Below are 22,125 nucleotides of genomic sequence, written 5' to 3'. Positions count from 1 at the left end.
TTCCTTTTTTATAGGTCATAGTTTCCTGAAATAATTTTGTCTTTCATGAGATGTTTTTGTTTTCAATGAACTGTGTTTTCATTTGACCCACAGGGCCACCGTACAAACTGCAAATAAATAATTTAAACTACAGTTAAACATTTATTAGAAGACACTCAGATACCAGTGTTACAATAATAAAGAACCAAAAATAAACGAGCCAATCAGCAGATGAAGAGTTTTTCAGTTTACTGTAAACATGACGTAAATTTATGTCCAAGTGAAGATCTCTGCAGGTAAATTCATATAAAACTGATGCCTGTTACCTGTTAAAATGTAGGCCAGACTTCCTGTCAGCTCCGTTTGTAGTTTGAGCACGTGGCACAAAAATGAAACTCTGTTTGAACCCCCCCCCCCCCCCAAGTATGAAATACAAATGTTGTCTGGTGTGAACAAAATGTGTAGCCAAACACCTGCACCCCCCTGGACATCCACACACCCACCCATCCATGTCACCGAATACCTTCCGCCCCCCTCCCCTCCCCTCCCCTCCCCTCCACACCTCCCCCTCCCTCCATTTTTCCTGCCTTTCTTCTCCCTTCATCTCTCGGTGTGCGCGCCGCGGCGGCAGGAGCAGCTTTGTCTCTGTTACCGGGGAAGGGAAGAGGAGGTCAGGCCTTCACCTCTCCTTTGCCTCCTGCTATCATTTCTCTCATCTACCCCCCCACCCCCCAGCCCCCCTCCCTTTTTGCCTTTGACATCCAGGGGCTGGTCTGGAGGGGAGTGAGTGAAAAGGCGAGGGCGGAACTCACGCACGACGGTAAACTTTTGACCCTTAAACTCGGTGAACCTCGAGCTGTGAGCAGAGGCAGTTTTACATTTGAAGCAAAGGTAGGTAATGCCTGGGGCCTCGTGCTCTGTGGGGCCCCAACATATAGTCTTTATAGCAGGGGCGTAGCGAGGGATTTTGGGCCCCAGAAAGAATTTACACAGGGCCCCCCTTAACCAGTGAGACAAGCAACAAATGTTGAGTCTTTTTTTTTTTTACAGATATCTGCATTTTAATGTATTTTTGAAACATAATTTCCTCATTAGTGAGCAACATTTTTACTATGGGTAAATTAAATTTACTTGCAATATTTCACAGCTCTGTAATGTCCCATTTGGACATTTTTAAGGGAGGGGCAGTTTGTATTTTACTCGGTTTTATGCTGATTTCAGTCTGTTGACCGATTCATTCAGTCCAGTTTTACTCAACCAAAGAGCCACATTGTTGAAAAATACATTTGCAAGAGCCACAATCTAAGTAGTGACAAGTGGCAATTAAGACAGGTTAAAGGTCGCAAAAATGGTCAAATAGCGGGAAACGCTGGGAGAAAAAGTGGCAAAAATGGGCAGGAAGTGACCAAAAAATGGTGCCAAATGGCAAAAAATGAGTGAAAAGTGACTAAACTGGGAAAATCAGAAAAAAAGATGGGGAAAATGGGCAAAAAGTGACATTTAATTGCAACATCAGCTTAAATATGTGAACAGTGACAAAAAAAGCAAAAAGCAGGATAAAAGTGTCAAAAATGGGCGAGAAATTACAAAAAGAAGTGGCAAAAATGCCCTAAAAGCGGCAAACACTGGGAGAAAATGGGCAGAAAGTTGCAAAAAAGAATCACTTCTGATTTGATAATGTCACTAATTACTAAGAAAAAATAAATCAAAATACACATTTCACTGCAGGCTTCCCAAGGGCCCCTCCCTGCTGCGGGCCTGGGTAATCAGTACCCTTTCCCCCCTGTACTACGCCCCTGCTTTATAGGAGTGTAATGAGGTAGCCCAAGGCTCATCCATGCATCCACTTTCTTTGCACCTCCACTGAAATTTTAATAGAAACTATTTGTGACATGATTCACCAGACAGGGAAGCCACTGCATCATATCAAACACCACAAACCACCTGTGTTTTTAAAACTAGTTTTATCTTTACGCAAGCATTTAGTTCAAATCTACTATCATTGTTATTATTTTACAATCATTACTGATTACCTCTGCACTCTGTAGATAGGACAGCTACCAGGAGGATCAGTAAAGCCTGCTTGGTTTATGATTAATAATAAAGGGCCAAAAAACATCCAAGTAGAGTTTGAATATCCCAAAAGTCCCCATAGGACCCCTGGCCCCTAAGAACAAGGTCCAAGCCCTTCAGCAGCTCCAACATGTCTTCATACAAGCTAATAAGAGCTGGGGAGCTATTAGAGCATCCAGGTCTATACTCTAGTTTTCATCCAAAAGAAGATGCTTCAGAATATTTAGTCTCTCCCTGTGATTTCTTTTAGCTAAATAAGAGGGGGCCTCATTTTGGTGCCTGCAGGGCCCCTGAATGCCTGAACCCGGCCCTGCTGTGAGCTCAGAGTCCTTCCTCCTGATAACACACAGGCTTCCTGCAGAAAAAGGACAGATCCGTGAGGAGGAGCAGAAATGAATCCCACTCTTTTATCTCTCACACCTACACACAGAGCTGCGCGCGCTCACACGGAGCCGTGCGCGCTCTCGCTCTCGTCATTTATCATTGGAAAACACTCGGTGACAGTTCTGACAGCTGTGTATTTAAACAGAGAGCACGAGGCGGGAGGTTGTTACAGGTTACCGGCGGTTGGGATCCAAACGGACGGGGGCGCGTGCAGACAGGCACGGAGTGGGGCTCGCGGGGGATCGGAGCTGGTTTCTTATTGGTCTGAAGCGGGCTCTGGTGGCGACGCGTGAGAGCTGCATTCTCTGGGAAATATAAATCACTGGAGCACGTTGGAACAAGGAAATGTCGATTTAACGCAGCCAGAACGCGCAAAAAGACAGGGAATGGTCTGTTCCGGCAAAAATATCACTGCAGGGAGTTTTAAGGGCAGAGACAGCTCCAGTTGTGAGGTTTTATAGCTGCTTAAAAGCCTCTGAACACAAAAACAACGCTGGGTTTTTATTGTAGTTTGTGTTTATATCCTCAGACCTTTTTACGCGCAGGGGAGCTGGAGAGGGGGAAATATTTTTATTTTTAAGTATCAGTAAGGAACAAAAAGTTTCTGAATTTAAAAATAAAACACAGATTTTTTTTTAAACATTCTATTTATATCTTTTCTTTGCAGTGAAGCAGACAGACGCATGCGCAGCCAGTGGTATCACCAGACTGATAAATAAGAGGTTAACATGTCCCAAACAATTCCAAACTGTCAGTCCACAGCATAAAAACTTTCAGAGGAGGCAGCCCTTATTCTAATAACATCCTGGGTGACAAACCAGAAAACCTGCTCACTTTGGAGGGGATCAGGCAGGAACAGCAGTCAGGAGGAGAGTTTCACACAGAACCACAAAACATCATTCATACACTCCAGTCTTACCCAGCAGCGTCAGGGAGGGCTCCTCCTCTACATAACTGAGAGTTCATCTCCTAAAACCAATCTGCTCCTTCATCTCATCAAACATGGGGGTGTTGGAGATTTCCTCTTCACTCACGTTCACATTTTTAACTGCAGCATTGCTGCACTGAGACTCTGCTTTTGATTGGAGGGAGAGATCTGACCATGTTAGTGTCACTGAATGTTGGTCTCATGTTAGATATGTCACAGCAGACTGGTGATAGTGAACCTTTAATGGTTTTAATTCTGTGTAAATGCTTTTGGAAGAATTTGAAGTTCTATTTTAGGTCATAAATTAAAAGATAAGAAGCACTTTTTGATCATAATAGAGGCTATTTTGTTCCTTTGATTGGGAGAAACCACTCCTTGTCTCTCTCGTGAAATTCTTTCCATTTGACATCATTAAAGATTGTTCATCAAACTGCTAAATTACAGCATTTATCCAAACTGTGTGTCCGCCAGTGTCCCAGAATTTTGCATGAATAATGCCCTGAACTCGTCTATCCACTGACGTCTCCAGTAAAATTACGCGCAGCTCTGATTAGTCAACGACAGCCAAAACGCGCAGTGGCATGATTGCGTAAAGCGTCCTCTTTGAGCGCAATCTAGCCAGCAGTTAAGATGCTCATGTATGAAAAGGGGAAAAGTTTCATTTGTTTTGCTCTCATTAATGTGTGAATTGTTGTGATGTAATTCTTGCATTCTTGCCCTTGTGTTGATTCTATCTGTAATAATTTTCTTAGACTTTTCAGGCGGATTTGGGCCCATGTGTCAGATAAAGAATGTCAGTCGTTAAGACGCAGAATGTCTCCTGAGTTCTGCTGTTGAAGGATCATTCCACACTTTATTCTCTCTAGAACAGTGTTACTCAACCCTGCTCATCCAAAGAGCCAAATTGTTGAAATATACCTTCGCAAGAGCCACAATCTAAGTGGTGAAAAGTGTCAAAAACGGCTTGAAGTAGCAATAAAATTAAGTCAAAAGTGGCAAAAAATGACCAAAAAGCAGCAAAAGTGGGTGAAAATGGGGAGAAACAGTGGAAAATGGTCGGAGGGTAGCAGAGTGAGAAGTGACAAAAAAAGAGTTTCAGGCGGCATAAAATGCTCCAAAAGTGGCAAAAAATGAGTGAAAAGTGACTAAAATAGGCAGAAAGCAGTCAAGAGTGGCAAGAATGGGCAAAAAATAGGAGACAAGTGGTATTTAATGGCAAAAGGTAGCTTATTTGGGCAAAAAGTGGTTAAAAAATGGGCTAAAAGTGGCAAAAATTGGAGAAAAATATGGATAAGGAGGTATTTAATGGCAAAAGGTGGCTTAAGTGGGCAAAAAGTGACAAAAAAAAAAAACGCGAAAAATGAGGAAAAAAGTGGCAAAAGAAGTTGCAAAATGGCCCCAAAATTAGGGGAAATTGTATTTAATGGCAATAGTTGGCTTAAATGGCAGATAGCAAAAATGGCAAAAAAATTTCCCTTTTTTAAGGTTTTCTGGGGGAATGATATTTAAAATTTAGACGTAAAAGAGCCACAAATGAGCCACATGTTGAGAACCACTGCATTAAAGACTGGTCTAATGTTGGCTCAGCATCCAAAAATCAACAAAATAATAACACCAAAATATTCAAACGTACATCTTTCCATGTCAGTTTAATTATTTTTGTCACACACGCCACACAGCAGGATCAAACATCATCTGTTGGGATTAAAATTGTTTTTAAACGAAAACCAAACAGCCGTGTGTCCGTTAAAGCGACGATTGAACAAAAGCTGAAAGATAAACACATCAAACCCACCCATGACCTGAGTGTCTTTAAATATTTGCAGGTCATCTGCTCGTTATAACTCATCGGCAAAACAAACAACAGCTATTCTGGTCTAATCCCGGCTTCATGGCGGCTCTGCCAGTCCCACAGAGACGCTGCAAGGCCTCCAAACACGTTTTTAAAAAGTCAGATAAAACCGCAGGATGGATTTGTCTTTACAATCAACTATTTTAGGCACTCTGGTTGGTTTAAAGATTTACGCACGTATTTACGCACGCTCCCACCATGCCTAGGGAAGGCCCAGTCTTTCCCCATAAGTTAAATAATGCTGTTGTATATTTTAATACAATGATCTTCTAGTTGCTTTGGTCTGACTCTCTTCCTCTCACAGTGGTTTAGTTTTTACGCACGAGTCTGATTGAAAGAGTGGAAGTTTTTCTTGTGTGTCGGAGGTAAACTTCCCTCTCTGCTGACCTGGAAATGGGAAACTGTGACCGAAAAAGCATCCAGTTGTTAAATCCTTTCTCCTCCTGTTGTTGGAGTAAACAAACAAACACGGACACTCACACACAGGGAGGTAGGAACACGTCTGTCGTCTCCTGCGCCTGCGCGTCAGTGCGCGGCTCGAGCCTGTCTGCTGACCTCGCGGTGACTCCTGCTCGTGCATTATTCATGAAGCATGGCCGCGAGGTTCACCCCGATCAGTATGCAGGAGACATTAAAGCTCCGCAAATGTCGATTTAAACGAAAAGCAATCAGAGCAGGGGAGAGGGAGTCCGCAGACATGGAGGAGGGTTTCTGCTTTTCTGCTTCACTATTCCTTATTTTTATAGTTCCATTTAGTGCTGCAGACATGCGCCAAAAATCATCTCTCTGTGTTTTTAAGCTAAAGGGCCAACCATGCTACAGATTTATTTTTTCTGTAAAGAAACCCAGAATGGTTGTCACAGTCCCAGAATGCTCTGATAGTAAAATCAAACTGAACTGAACCGTGTTGGATAGAAACCCTACACCTCTAGTATCGCTCTTTTTTCCTCTATAGTGATCAGTGATTGCAGCCAAACTCCTACACACCGTCTACGTTACACGGAAACCTAGAAATCATTTCTGTTTATTACTCGAAATGATCAAATCTCCATTGCTGCGGTTGTCAGTGTTGTCAGATGTGCAGAAGCGTCATGGTTTTAGTCCTATCTATAAACAAGAGAGAGAGAGAGCAGTGGTTACGTTGCACTAAATCAGGGTTCATCAAGAACATTTGCACAAGGGCCAGATTTAGTCTGGACAGGAACTCTGGGGGCCGGACTTTCAAATCCACAAAAACTAAATAAATAATTTGGTCTGATTGAATTATTATTGTAGTAGTATTTGTATTTTCTTTCAGAATGCAGGACATTTTTAGTCATTACCAGTGAGATCTAGCTCTATTATCTATAATGCAGCAGGACACAAGGATCAGGTCTGGACCCCTGAAAATCACAGAGAATGGGTCCTCCACTATTGTGATTTAGCACCAGTATTAACCCATTTTTGCCCCTTTTTGCCTCTTTAAACCATTTTTTGCAAGATTTGAACCCCTTTTGACCCACTTTCCCCGCATGTTTTATCCCCTTTGTGCCACTCTTACCCATTTTTGCCACTTTTCTTCTATTTTTGCCACTTTTTAACCCCTTTTCATCACTTTTTTTGCACTATTTTTTGTCATTTGTAACCAATTTTTGATAATTTTGCTTCTTTTTTCCTCTTTTACCAATTGTTGCCACATTTTAACTTCTTTTCACCACTTTATCTGCTCATTTTTGCAGCTCCTCTGCCAACCTTAACCCTTTTTTAATATCTAATAATTATGACAGTAAATTTCAGTAAAAACAGGTCAAATGTTCAGTCATTCTAAAACTATTTCAATATGAATTGTTTTGGGGATGTATTTAACAGCTGCAGACATTTAAAGCCAAAGCATACTCTTAAAACCACAACACTTTTTCTGAATCTAAGGATCTTTCAGGGGCCGGACAGGATTCTTTGGGGGGCCTGATATGGCCCTGATATGCACTGAAATGCTGGTAACATTTGGAAAAGTGAGTGGAACTAACCAGGAGCGAGGGGTTCTCACCTGCGATTCATGAATTTTCTGTATTAGTAGAATAACTGAGATTTTATCATTTTGAAGTGTGTTGGCAGCTTCTTTCAAGTGTTGCCAACGTAGTTGTGCTATTTAGACACGTGCAGGAGTTTCCTTGACCATTAGAAGCGATAAACTGCCCATTCTGGGTGTTTAAGACTTCTATTTTTGTTATCAAACCAGGTTAAATCTGTTTGTTTTTAATAATAACATAAATTCTCCTCGATCAAATACAATGATAGCTCCTAATTTGTGGTCGTTAAGCACGTGGCTGTTAGTGGTTATTACTGTACACCGTGTTTCTACTGAGCCTGAGGCCTGGCATCTCTTATTTATCTCTGAATCTAAACAATAATGTCTTACCCTGTATATTTTTCTCTGTCTTAAAAACTCCTTTTATTGCCCTGGCCTAGCTCAAATCTATTAAAAAGCTTTTTGACTCTAAATTTTGCAGCAAACTCTCCGGATCAGACGAACTCTGCAGTGACGCGTTCCACGCTGGTGGTTTCTGCACAAACACACACACACACACACACAGGATCTTCCCATGCCCGGGTCACTCACCTCTCTCTCTCCCTCAGCTCTCTCATGCCCTGCCAGTAAACCCACCAAACACAACAAAACACACCCCACACACTCACGCGGACACACAAACACACCTTTCCACCGCAGTGAAAGAAGAAAAGGGCCCGTCGCCTTATTTACTCACCCCACTCATCATCAGCAGACACTGTAAAGCCCGATCAGCCCCTCTGACAGCCCGGACAGGTTCAAAGCAGCGAGTCCACACAACACACAGAGTACACACAGAGCACGCGGAAAACAGAGAGAGAGAGAGAACACACATGGAGCTCACAGAATGCGCGTAAAGCCGCGGCTCTGCAGGCTGGAGCTGCCCTGAGTACATACAAGGGAAATAGATGACACAATGACACACACTCTAACACACACACATACACCCACACACACTCAGCAGAAACAAAGGAGAGCACACAGAGCTGCTGCTGCGCCTACATGTCAGCCTCTTTCTTTATCCCACAAGAAACAGAACTATGTTTGTGTCACGCGTGTCATGTCCCGTCCTTGTGTGTAGTCTTTGTGTGTGGATGGATCTGTGTGTGGTGTGTGTAGGGGTGGGGGGTGGGGGGGTCTGCTCGCTGGAGCAGGCTGGGGTGTTCCTGTATCATCGTTAAAAAGAGGAAGTTGATGAAAAATGAAAAGGGGAGTTTTCTCGCCTTCCTGTTTACTGACATGAAACTTCCTCAAGGACTGCTGCTGCCCCTGCGCGTGCACCCCCCCCCCACCCCACCCCACCCCAACAGACACCACCGACCCCACATACACACATAGAGACACAAACGAGGCCGTAATCTCACACCAAAGTCTTTTTAGCCATGCGCGTAAAATGTGCGTAAAACACAAACGCATACGAGGAAATCCAGCTATACTGGTACATAACTACAGTAGTCATGTTTCATTTATTTTTAAACGTCATTTCCTTTTTTTGTGAAGATAAAAAATCTATTTTTCATAACTTAAAATATTTGTTTACGGGTTGAAAGGCAAATCTCCTCTGAGAGTCCCTGGAACATGAGCAGTTCTGTGCGTAAATGACTTTCACTGATTTTACTGGAAAATAATGGTGCAAATTTACATGTCTAAAGAAAGAAAGATACAGCTTTGAAACTAAATGTTTTAGGTAGTGCTGTCAAGATTAATCTCGTTAATCCCAATTAATTAAAGCCCCAAATTAGTGCACAATTTTCGCATGCTTTATTATCTCTTCAAACACTCGTGGTTAATCCACGCCAGCGTCTCCCTGCTGCCACAGTCATGCTCCATAATGTCTCATTTCACTTTAAAACTCAGACAGCTGAGAGGAAGAATCACAAGGCTTTAAACATTCACCTACTAAATGTAGTTCATTTTTAATCCATTAAAAGTTCCCTTTCCTGTGATTAAATTCGTGTTAAAATCTTCAATATTAATCTGCCATAGGAGCAGGTGTGTGTCCAAACAGGAAGTCACATATCTTAAGTTTAAGACAGGAGAAAAATTCAAAAAATGACAAAAATAGTTCTAAATACAAAATAGTGGAATTTTAAAATGCAGTGAAGGTATGTGATTAAAAATTGTAAATATATTGACAGCCCAAGTTTAGAGTTTTTTTTATTTTTGAAGATGCATTTGGATAAAAAAATAGATTTTGTGTTTTGGAAGGAAAAAAAAACCCTAACACTGTTGGAGGAAACTTTCCCAGAGCACCAGCACTCTTCGCGTCTCCTTTATTTTTAGCCCTCCTCTGGTGTCTGAATAATTTATGGTATCCCACTCGTGGGTCTAAATAACATTCTTGTGAAGCTGCTGGTGAAAAATCTCGGTGATGGCGGAGGGCAGCGGCTGGAATCCGCAGACTGAAAACGCATCGAGGCTGCGGACTGCAGACTGCCTCATGTGTAAAGAGAACATAATAAATGAGAGTTTGAGAGCACGCAGGGACTTCCGAAAGCACAATCCTCCTCTCTTATTAGAGCCGAGCAGAGGACGGAGCAGGATTAACTGTGTGGTCGTGGTTAGCGGGAATGCAACCAGAAGTGTCTGTAAAAAGGAGCAGGTTTGCTTCAAGTACGGCTGGAGGCTGTCAGATATGCCCTAATAAGAAGAAAAGAAATATTCTTTAAAATCAGGGAAATAAATTCCCCTTAAGTAATCGTAGCCTGCATGGATACATGTTTTATAAAGTTCCTCAAATAAAATAATATTGGTGAAATAAAATGGGGCAGCGAGATTTTACGCAGGGAAAAAAGTGATATTAACTTAAGCCAGGATTTAGAAGAAAATACCTGTCCTCTCCAGTCATTTGTGTATTTAATAAATATTTATTTTGTTAATTTGATATTTATTTTAAATCCATGGTGTTGCATGTCAGCCCTGATAATCAGCCATTAACTCTCCATTGTCGTCTCATGTGTGCGCCATGTTTCGGCTGATTTAACACTAAAGGAGAGCCATTAATTACATTTTTGACGTCTTCCATATTTCTGACATTTAAAGAACCAGAAGATGGAGTCAAAATTCTCTACAAAGTTTGCATTGTTTACTTTTTAATTTCTGAACTGGGATGTGATGGTCCTCCTCGACGTGAGACATTAAACAATTTCCATGATGGATCTGAGCATTTAGAGGCATGCGCGCGGAGGAGAGGACGGTGCCGCGTGACTGGTAGCCGAAGTGTTTGACAGCTCGAGTCCCGAGACTTCAGAGGAAAAGCAGCGAGGAAGATAAAGATTAGAGACAGAGCCACCAGAGAGAAGCACACGAGCTTCAGTGTGGATCTAATATTCCTTTAAACAGAGGAGGTTTGGGAGGATATTCCCCCTCAATAGAGCTCAGTTTTCATCCAACAAACATGATTAGTCAGCTGATCTCAGAGGATAGATCAAGTGTCACATTTTAGACAGTTATACCCATTATTTGCCATGCCTTATATTTTCTCTTACCCCAGCTCACTGACTGGATCCCATCCGGTTAGTTAGGACTGTTACATGTGGGTAAAACAGGATCTCAGCTGGTGGGTCAGGACCAAAAAATGCATTGAAGAGCTTTATGCAGAAAATGTGGCAGTAGTGTTCAGGAGGCCTGGGTCAGTGTGCTAAAAATGGCCTAAAAGCAGCAGAAATGGATTAAAAGTGGCAAAAATATAGGGGGGAGGAGCAAAATAGGCATACGATGGAGAGAACTGGGTGAAAAGGGGCAAAAATGGAGTTACAGGTGGTCAAAAAACCACGAAGCAAGATAAAAGCAGCTAAAACTGATGAAAAAGGGCAAAAGTGGGATAGTAGTAGCAAAAGTTCAAAAAGTGGCTTAAAGAACTGATAAAATGGGCTAACAGCAGCAAAAACTGATTAAAAGTGGCAAAAAAAAAATGGGCGTAAAGGGGCAACATAAGCATACAATGGAAAACTTGGTGTAAAAGGGGCAAAAAAAATGTGTTACAGGTTGTCAAAAAGTGGCAAAAAATGAGTGAAATGTGACTGACGTGGGCAAAAAGCTTTTAAAAATTGGAAAATGGGGTAAAAGTGGCATTTAATGGCAAAAAGCAGCTTAAATGGGCAAAAAATTGCAAAGAAGCAGGATAAATGTGGCTAAAACCGGTAAAAAAGGGCCAAAATTGGATATAAGTGGCAAAAATGGTCGAAAGGGGGTAAAAGAAGTGGTAAAATGAGCTAAAAGCAGCAGAAATTGATTAAAAGTGACAAAAAAATGGGGGCAAATGGGCAAAATAGGCATACATTGGAGAAAACTTGGTGAAAAGTTGCAAAGTCACAAAAAATTGAGTTACTGGTGGTCAAAAAGCAGCAAAAAATGAGTGAAATATGACTCAAGTGGGCAAAAAAGCTTTTAAAATGTGTGAAAATGGGATAAAAGTGGTGTTCAATGGCAAAGGCAGCTTTAATGGGTGAAAAAAGCAGGATAAAAGTGGCTAAAACGGATGAAGAAGGGCAAAATTGGATAAAAGTAGCAGAAGGTCAAAAAGTGGGTAAAAGAAGTGGTAAAAATGGGCTCAAAGCAGCAGAAATTGATTTAAAGTGGCAAAAAAATGTAAAAAAGGGAAAAAATAAAGGTTGACAATTCAGTCTGTTAAAACCTGCTGTGTAAGTGAGGGAAACAAACCGGCCAATGTGGTACATTTCTGAGGTCAAAGATTAAAAGAAAAATCTTTTAAATGAAGATATAAAAAAGCAGCACGTTGGGTATCACTGCCCCAGGTGAACATACTGAACATGCACATATTTATTCTACTCTTGTGATAAATGGTTCATTTTAGTAGTTTCTAGTGATCTGGGCCGATCCATCTCTTCGTCCTAGGATAATAAAGCTGTTTTCCCATGATGCTTTAGTTTGTCGAGGTAAACAACCATGATGTAAACGTTATCACCGGAAATGGAGTAAAAACAAAAGTATGCATGCACGCCCTCTCAGGGATTTTCAAGCATGTTTGTTTTGCCTTCTATGTTCAGTCATGAAAGTCTAAGCGGTGAAATATTTTGTCATATTGGGGTCATGATCTCTGGTCCTGGAGGTGGTGGTGCATCCTGGGATAGATAGAGACTTATCTAAGACTTCTTCTATAACAGGTTGTTGTCTGGCTCTTTTCACTGCAGGCTTTCTCTCCTCTCCTCTGCCTCTGTCTCATTTCAGTGCTCTTTTCACTTTGGACTTCAGTTGTGCACCATAATAGAGATAATGGACCTGCAGATACTTTACAATGAATTCTTTGTTTTTGTTGTATGTGTATTTCTTTCAGTCGTGATTGAATCATCCTTTGTTTTCCATAAATCAGCGTTCAGTTACTCTGCTAGTCCAAACACTTTCTTCTTTATGTACTTCACATCTTCCTTTGGCCTCAGACACACAGATGATTCATCAATCCTTCATCAGTCATAACATTTATCTCTCCTCATCTATCTAACGTCTGTTTTTATCGTGGTTATTTAATATGCATCCTTTTGGGAGGTTATCATGTTTCATGGTCGTTAGATTTAAATTCAGTCTCAGTAAAGTCCATGAGGCTGTTTTATTAAAGAGTCTGATTTCATGTGGCTCTATTTGTGGCTCAGTTGATCTCTAATATTGTTCAATCAGCCCAGAGAGCTTTAAATAGAGTTAGGTGTGTGCTTGGTTGTTAAATCTGACTTGAAGGATCATGAACGTATTTTAAGCAACCTGATCAGTCGCTTGGCGGATCAAATTCCTTTAGGTTAGGAGTTTTGCTGTCACATTTCTTAAATGAACGCCAGTGGCAGTTCGCTTGTTAATATTAGGATTTTACAGCGTCTCCTGCTCGCTATGAAATCTTTAATTCTGCATTATGTGAAGTTGTGGTGTCTTTTTAATTTGTAGATACCGACGATGAGGGGAACTTTATATCAAAGTCCTCAAAAACTAAACCAGATTTTGTTTTTGTAAGACATTTGTTGGATAACTTCATAGGCGTTTTATCTGAAACGTATAAAGACCCCCCTTGGCCCTCAGGAAGAATAGCCAATGCTTTTGCTGGTGCTAGGGATCCTAATAAAGAAAGAAAAAGAAAGAAACCGTTGGAAGTGGTTTCAAAGATTTTTTTCCTCCAACTACGCAGCAACACTTCAGCATAATGTGCTCGCACTATTGTGTGCTTCCTTTATGTAGGAAGGCCAAAGCATTGGTGTAATATAACCAACAAGGACTCCGATAATGAACCTTGGGAATGTTTGTATCCACGACGTTTTTTCATACACACCCATCCTGCTTGGAAAATACAAGGGCGGGGGACGACAAAGATTTTCTTGTACCCAAGGACGCACATTGCACGCTGTGTGTTTATGTGCCTGAGTGTGTCCTTGTACCATTTACTTCTTGGTTAATGTTAGCACTCACACGGGCCTTTTTCCAGCTCTAAATCCCGAACAGAAACTGTTTTACGCACGCGATAGCCGTGCGTAAAAGTGTCAAAACAAAAGTACAGTGATATGAAATGTTTCCTCTCCATCAGAAAAAAAGGCTGTAATAAAAGCCTTCCAGGATGAAATGCGAATTCCCTCCTCAACTTGATAGTTTTATATTTCCTTTTTGATCCAGGGGGAATGAAAACATTTGAGTCGGATCAGTTCCACACCTTCAAAAACCGCGTAAACAACTGACAACATCTGCTGCCCCGTGCCTGATCATCGGGATTTCACTGAAGGCATCACTCAACAATACTAGAAGATTATGCTAGTATTATTTTTACTCCCTTTCTGCCACTTCTTACAGATATAATGCAGATTTCAACATTTATGTGATCCAAGCCAGCGCCCGTAACTGCCTTAATTTGGAGTTATGAGAAGATGGGTCATTTCTGACCCTTAAAAGACAAGGGGAGTGCACAGAATATGACTATGCAGTGGGTAATCTTAGGACAGAATAGCCTCACACTCATACATGCACATGGAGAAGGTAACCTCTCTGTTTTTGCTGTCAAACACTGCTTTGTTCACGTCTGTGCGCCATCATTACGCACGCATCTCCTCCATACGCGCATACATTTAGGATGATACAAACAGTGCACACGGCTTCGCGCGTGCTCGTTACATCTCAACCTGTCAGGGACCAGGACAACATCCAATCTCAAACATCTCCAATACACGGGAGCTGGAGCGCGCGCGTTAATACAGCAGCAGCGCAGAGAGAGTGAGTGACACGGTAATTACCCAGCTCCCTCTCTCTCTCTAGCTCTCTCTTTACCACCCTCGCCCCCTCCCCTCTACACTTAGCCCCCACTTATATGCAGCCTTCACACACTACTCACTGTGCGTCCTGGCTCAGGCTCTCCATGGGTTTTCCCGGCGTCCACAGCGGCGCAGACACGGAGCTCCCGGGCTCGGCGTGTGAACCGAGCAGGAACAGCGGCCGGTAGTCGTGGCCTGCTCTCTCTCTCACCCACACACTCCCTCCCTCTCCCGCTCTGTCTCTACTTTACTGACCCCTTTAGGATCCCCGCGAAGCCGTTAAACCGTCACTTGCTTTCTAGAATGTGAAATATATCGAACATTGTCAACTCCCCAAAACCATAAAACTAACTTTATGGACCCCACGTGACCAGAGCAGAGCCAGTGAGAGGTATGAGTGTGAGCTTTACGATCCAACTCTGAGATAAAAAGCCTCATCCGTTTGACATGTAAATGTCAAAGCTGCTTCTTTTTTATAGTTTGGCCCAAAGCAGAAGGGGGTTAGCTTTAAAAAAATATCACAGCACACACATCCACGCAAATACACACACATAGAGGAGGCAGGAGATAGCGGCTGTGTCCACATGAGGCTCGGAGCAGGACCATGTTCCCCCGCTATCAGCTCAGAAAAGAGCCGAGAATCTGCAGCAGCATCAGCCGGTGAGTTTAAAAGTTCAGCAGCTTGTTTACGGTCTCAAACTGGGCGAAGGTAACTTAATTTGGCCGGGAGCGGCCTCCGTTAGGGCGGAAAAGGGAGGTCGTTTAGAGAAAAGTGACCAATTTGTCTTTCCAGGCTCGGGCAGCAGCAGAGATGGAAATTGGCCTGTGTGCATCTGTTCTGTTCAGTGTGAGCTTAATGCAGCTTGTTTGGTGATTGGTGAGCTCCAGGAGGTTGTCGCCTTGGAAATGGGGCAAAGCAAGGCCTGGAAAACCGAAGACAGGCCTCTGGTCGTGCGTCTTTACGCACAGTGAAGCTCGGTTTAGCCAACTTGAATCATTTGGTAGTGCTGTAAACGCATCAGACATCCGCATATGAAGGTTTGGTGGACGAAGGTCACATGTTTACATGAAAGTTAGTTTTCTTTTAAAGTTATTCTTACATTTGTCTCATTCTGCGTTTGAATTCACGAGTAATATCTCCTTGGATCATCTGGTAGTTTTGAAAGCACGCTGCTCCTGAAGAATTTCCCCACGTGTTGCTTAGAAAATGCACCAAAAGGTTTTTGAAGAAACTCCAGGTGCTCATGAGGGAGTTTTCTATTTGAATTTGTCAGGCAATAAATAAAATATGAGTATTTTCTCTCCCAGCTCTCTGAGCTGCATAGACATACCATATTGCACTTTTTGCGTCAGAGTTTGGCACAAGTTTGTTTGTTAAAATTATTCACAGCATGGCTTTGTGGGCGAACTTTAGAAGTTGATTTTCACCTTCGATCTATAAAAATCAGGGCTATTTATAAGCTTTAAAGACTCGTGATACCAAATGATGACAACAAAGTTTGCAGTTGATTAAATAATTCACAGTAAGTTGAAACCATCTCTGATGAATCTGTTAAACCAAGATGTCGCAGAGTTGGCTGACAAGCCTGCATTCTGCAAAGTTTGGCACGTGTGTTTGTTTGTTTGGAGCACGAGCAGCTGTCCAAGTTTTGATGAGTAATGGAAACTTTATTGTCGTGTTTTTTTTTTTTACTCCAAGTTACAAACAAATACAAAAAGCTCATCGGCAGAAAGCTTACAGGCCGCACAGGACGGTAGCCATTTCTTTTACATGCGCACACACACACACTCTCACACACGCACTAACACACTCACAACCACTCACACACACTCTGCAACTACGGATAGCCAAATGGTCACATTTAAAAATGTCAATATAGATCTATTTACATCCTTTCTGCAGCGTGGATTCAATAATTACAATAACAACAACAATAATAATATACAGATACACTTTGTGAATAATAGAGCTATACACAACATTATGGATGGATACGGAGGGGTGTTTGGAGGCAACACACACCCACGCACACGCTCACGCGCACACACACGGATTTGATGGGAGGTAAATGACAGATAAAGGGCGACTCAGACTATACTCGCGATATTTGCTGTAAATAAGTTACAATAAGAGCGCACATGCTAACTTCTCAAATACAAAACATCGCCATCAGACATATAAAACGATATTTAGACATCAACAACAGATAGTAGGTAGTTAGGTAGCATTTTTCATCCTCTCCTTCGGACACGGATGTTTCAAAAACGACGAGAACAAACAGGAACACTACTTTTTGTTTTTGTACAAGAATAAGTACCACAGTCATTATTTTTAATGTTGCCCTAAAACACCAAAGACCAACAACATGCCGACAAATAAAAAGTGCTGCGCTGCTGTACAGTACTCAGGGAGTGTTTTTAAAATCTAGATTTGGAATCTGCTTGTTTTCTCTTCATCATCGTCTCCTCGTGCTCCACTCTCAGCTGAATGCTTCTTCAAGTTTTCTTTTTTGTCTCTTTCTCTTCATGTGAAGCCTGTGTGTGGTTTCCAAAGAGATGGACGGAGGATTTTACTCTTTAAAATGTGTTTTTTTTAGGGTTGGAAGGCGCTGCCGGCGGTGGCGAGGCTCATGCTTTTCAGTTTGTTGTCCTTCTTCCACTTCATCCTCCGATTCTGGAACCAGATCTTGATCTGCCGCTCCGTGAGGCAGAGCGCGTGCGCGATTTCGATCCTTCGTCGTCTCGTGAGGTACCTATTGAAGTGGAACTCCTTCTCCAGCTCGAGGGTCTGGTAGCGGGTGTACGCCGTCCGCGCCCGTTTCCCATCCGGGCCCGTCATATCTGAGGGAACAGAAGGCTGTTAGGAGGGGGTGTGAGGGTGCACACACACACACACACACACACACACACACACACACACACACGGCGGATTATTTCCAGTTAAAACACACTCAATGGGTGGGGAAAATACCTTTAAAATCCTCAACAATGCACAAACGCAACCACGTGGATGGACACTTCTCTGGCACACTTGATATGTTGTTTCTGCAAAGTTCTGATATCAATTTATTCCTTTTATGATAAATCTAGATAAAGGTGCTCCAGCTAGAGACACAGGTCAAACATCTCTCTACTGAACTCATTAATAATACTGCTATCTTCATACCCAGCAGATATTCTGTCATGTACTGTGAACAAATCCGCACCATTTGTTGTCATTTCGAGCTGAATCAAATGTTTAAAGCCTCCTTTTGTTTACATAATGTCAGATATCTTCCACAGCAATCTGAAGAAGCTCTTACTGGAACTTTAAGAAGTCAAAAAAAATTAAGATTATAGGCCCCAAATTTTTTATATTTGCGATAACAGAAGTTAAAGTGGAGAAGTGACCAAATAGACAAAACTAAGATCAATATCGTTCTGTGACAAAATATGGGAAACAACAGGCGTAAAAATGAATCCATTTCATTTCCTACAACCACAATACAGTTCACAGTAAAGTAAAGAACGTTAAACAGCTGAAATGGTTGGAAAATACACTTAATATATCTACAATAACGCATAAACAAAAATCCTTCTGGACACACTCCCCTCTGACGCACATTACGCATGACTTGGGGTTTTTAATGTTCCAGTTTTACGGCACTGTGTTCTTTGATGTTGCAGCTACAGGTGTTATATTTTTGTTTTTACTCCCTCTCTCTCTCCACCATCACCACACACAAACAGGGTGTTATTTTCACGCTCATTGTCACCAAAACAGACGTGCGTAAAGGCGCAACGATTGTCACTGAATCTGGCAGCTCTTTTTCTTCAAGCATTTTGCTCTGCAGTCGAACTTTAATCCACATATTTTCTCTAAAATCCTCCTGGTCGTTGTGTTTATTGCGTTTTTATTGATATTTTAAAATCAGTCTACTTTTAGGAACATTTAATGTGTGGTGTTTTACGAGGAGGCGTTCCACTTTCATAGCTTTTGATTGAACCCAACCTTTCCACTTCTCATCCCATTCTTTGATTTTTTTTTTCACTTCAGAGATTTTTGCAAATGATTTAAATTTTTTTTTTGCAGAAAGCATCGCAGGCCATCACCACACACAGCCAGAACGCTGTTTTCACCCATAGTGTCATCAGAATTAACGTGCGTAAAGACGCAACAATAGTCCAGTCCTTGATTCTGACAGCTCTCTTTCTCCAAGTGTTTTGCTGTGAAATCTAAATTTAATCCACATATTTTCTCTAAAATCATCGTGGTCGTTGTATTTATTGCGTTTTTCTTGACATTTAAAGATCAGTCTGCTTTTAGGAACATTTAATGCCACTTTCATAGCTTTTGATTGAACCCGACCTTTCTAATTCCTATTCTTTGGTTTTTTTTTCCTCTTCAGAGATTTTTGCAAATGATTTATATTTTTAGCAGAAAGCATCGCAGCCCATCACCACACACAGCCAGAACGCTGTTTTCACCCATAGTGTCATCAGAATCAACGTGCGTAAAGACGCAACAATAGTCCAGTCCTCGATTCTGACAGCTCTCTTTCTCCACACATTTCATTTCCACTCCACAGCCCGAGCTAAAAGATTTGCTTTTATTCGTCACATTACTGTTTTCCTTTTTAACCTGCCCTCGTCACCATCACCCTCTCAGTCCCCCCCCTCTTTTCACTCCCTCCAGCTCCCTTCAGGGTTTTATTGCCCCGTCCTCTGCCTCACCTCTCTAATAAAGTTCCCACACGTAATAAAGCTTCACTTTTCAAAGGAGCAACAGCCTCCAAAGCCTTCCTGGCCTTCTCTTTCTTTTTCCCTCTGTCTGCACTGCTCAGCCTGTTGGTCTGTGCTGCCCGGCTCTCCCCTCCTCTGACAGATTTATGACGCTTTTGTGGAATTTGCTAAAATAAAAAAGGGGGGGGGGGGGAGAGAAGGACAAGAGGGGGCAAACCATCCGGCGTCCCCAGCGTCCACAGGAGGGAAATGTGAAACAAAACTTCAGCCTGGTGCACTGACACAACACGATAAGTTGAGCTGGGCAGCTGTCTGCGTTATTTCCTATCTGATTTCACATAAATAAATATCTGCATGCTGCTATTTTAACGGGAGTAAGACCCAAAAATTAAAACAAAATCGTGGAGCTGTACTGGGAGGCTCGGATGACTCATTTTCAGTCACGTGAAAATATTCTTAAAAATGTTTGGAGCGCACAACAACGAGAAATAGTGAGTGAGTGTGTTTCAGCAGTTATATCAACGCAGCAGTGAGATTTTTAGTGAGTGTACAAACACACACTGAGGCACAAAGCACTGAAGTGTCACCATGTGTCCAAACAAGCAGGAGTCAGCATAGGGCTGGGCGATGAGGGGCAAAAATCATATCCTGATTTTAGCTACATAACAATGGATGATAAATATCTGGAGGGCTGTTTTTTTTTTCTTTAAAGGAATAAATGAAGTTGTGGGTGAACTTTTCATTTTTAATGATCAAAACTAGAAAATTCTCACTGGAGACTGGATTTGCTACATCGGTCTATCCTCTTAAATACCACGTGATTCAAAATCAATATTTCATGGTGCATGTTATCAAAAATTGCAGAAACTTTGTGATCTATAATCAAAATGGAGAGAAATGTGTTGTCAATATTTGCAAAAATGGCCCAGTTTCACCTGCTTGTTGGAGTTTGCCTCACATGATTGACAGTTAAAATAATCAATAGCCGGTATCTGGTGTCTTTTTTGTTGCCATGGTGTCAAAAGATTTCAGTAAAACCAGTTAAATGGTAATTCTCCATCAAGGCTAAACATTTCTAATATATTAATCACATCTATCTATCAGGCCCAGCATCTGTTCTAAAAGTGAAAATCAACATATTGACGTTAACCACCCTGTCCTAGCCTAGATCTCTCAGGACATAAATATGGATAAATCCTGCCCAGCCCCAGCTCAGCCCTGTGAATATTATCTCCGGTGTAAAACAGCTAATAAACAGCGTGTACCATGGCTAATGTGCAGCTTTCTCATCCAGGGGAATATCTGAGGAGAAGCCTCGCTGCCTGCCGTGCTGCCCGCCGCTGCTCCTTCTTGTTTCTGTCCGGGCTGTGGGTGCCCGCTCCTGGGTGGCGGGTTGCTGCCGTGCCCGCTGTCCTCGGTCTCCGGTGACGCGTCATCCAGCTCCGTGAAGCGCCGCGCCGAGCCTCCGCCGCCACCACCGCCACCAGAGGAAGAAGGGGTAGACGACAGGTTTTGGTTTGGGTTTGGAGAGCTGAGACTGGCGCTTCCTGGTTGCTCTGCGCGCGGAGAGGAGCTCTGTCTGCCCAGTTTGGAGTCTCCACTGCCGGGTGACAGCAGGGAGTCTGCCGCGGAAGCGAGAGAGCAGCTGGACGGCTGTCTGAAGCTCCTCTCCGAGAAACCCAGCGAGTCCCCTCCGACCGAGCCGCCCCCGAAGTGTCCCGAGGTGCCGGAGGTGCGGTTGGTGACGGTCAGGTCCATGCCATTGTAGCTGTAGCCGTAAGAGCCCGTGGCATGGTGCATGTTGGCGGAGGAAGAGTCCCTGTACGTCCCGCCGTTCATTGCGCCGTTGCTCGCTCCATAATTCAGCAGCTGATAGTCGGGGCCATTTGGGTATCGCCCCGAGAACGAGTTTACAAAGTAAGAGCTCATTGAGGTTGTTTCAGAGAGTTGCAGCTCACAGCTGAGGACTTGATTTGTTAGATTTCTCTGGGTCGTTATAACGCGGGTACTTTCAACGATTTATGATGTATTAGTGAATTATGGCGATGCACTGTACTTGGTTTTTAGCTCTGTATGCGCCGTCCAAATATGGGGGTGGGGTGGTGTGTGTGTTGGATTCAGGGGTGTGTGTGTGTGTGTGTGTGTGATGGGGGAGGTGAGGGGTGAGGTAAGGGAGGAGAGAGAGAGAAGGAGGGGGGGCGGTCACGTGCTTTTGTTGACCAGTCGTAAATTCTCGCCGATGACTTTGGAGAGGTAATTCATGCTCTGAGGTTTCTAATGATGAAGGGCTGGGCGGGGGAAGCTCCTTCTCTCTCGCTTTCTCCTCCCCCTCTCCCCCACCTCTCTCACCCGTTTGTTCTGCTGCTGAAGGTGCCGGGGGTGAGCTCAGAGCGCCACCTACTGCAGACATAATTTATTGCACTGATTAAAAAGAGAAAGAAGTAGACAGTGAGAAAAAACGTCTTGGCGCTCTGTTCTAAAATATTTTCGCTCTCTCGGAGAGTGTGGACGTCTGTCATCGCTCAGGCCTGCTCACTGACCTTTACTGAGTCTGGAAATGAGAAAGCAGTGACCACAAACAATCATAAATAAGCCGTTAATAATCCAAAATCTTCAGCTCATCAGAAAACAGATCTGAAAGTCTGCTGTCCTGAACTTTCAGCTGATTCATGAAGCTCTGCTTCAACAGTTCCACCAACAGGAAAAGTTAAAAAAATATATAAATGATAATTATTATAATCATCATAATAAACAAGGATGTCACCGATATGAAGCAACCTTTGATGCGCTATAAATGGCACACCGGTGCGTCATTACGCACGACTTTAGCGCAGCTGTAACCAGATGCAGTTACGCAATCATCGCACGTGAACTGTTGACCTCAAACAAACAACCCAGAAGC

At 42.7% G+C, this 22,125-nt stretch overlaps 1 protein-coding gene and 1 long non-coding RNA gene across 2 annotated transcripts in view; one reads left to right on the top strand and one right to left on the bottom strand.

Moving 5' to 3' along the window:
* Positions 1-22,125, top strand: part of LOC121529404 — an 83,333-nt gene that overhangs the window by 39,327 nt on the left and 21,881 nt on the right. The window lies entirely within an intron of this gene.
* hoxb5a (homeobox B5a) lies at positions 16,149-21,268 on the bottom strand. The gene is made up of 2 exons (XM_041817209.1): positions 20,489-21,268; positions 16,149-17,342 (listed from the first exon to the last, which is right to left on the bottom strand). Exons 1-2 carry the CDS (start codon positions 21,150-21,152, stop codon positions 17,095-17,097), a joined length of 912 nt encoding a protein of 303 aa, XP_041673143.1. The 5' UTR covers positions 21,153-21,268; the 3' UTR covers positions 16,149-17,094.

This window comes from Cheilinus undulatus, linkage group 21 (genome assembly GCF_018320785.1).
Source record: "Cheilinus undulatus linkage group 21, ASM1832078v1, whole genome shotgun sequence".
NCBI lineage: Eukaryota > Metazoa > Chordata > Actinopteri > Labriformes > Labridae > Cheilinus > Cheilinus undulatus.
Note: the sequence above shows the minus strand (reverse complement) of the source record. Positions and strands in the feature narration are given on the sequence as shown.

What these genes read in the sequence shown, in the direction of transcription:
- hoxb5a (XM_041817209.1), bottom strand. Translation starts at nt 21,152, where the DNA reads ATGAGCTCTTACTTTGTAAACTCGTTCTCGGGGCGATACCCAAATGGC. An exon ending in AAAGCTGCACATTAGCCATG is followed by an intron (nt 17,343 to 20,488) that starts GTACACGCTGTT and finishes CTGTTCCCTCAG; the next exon opens with ATATGACGGGCCCGGATGGG.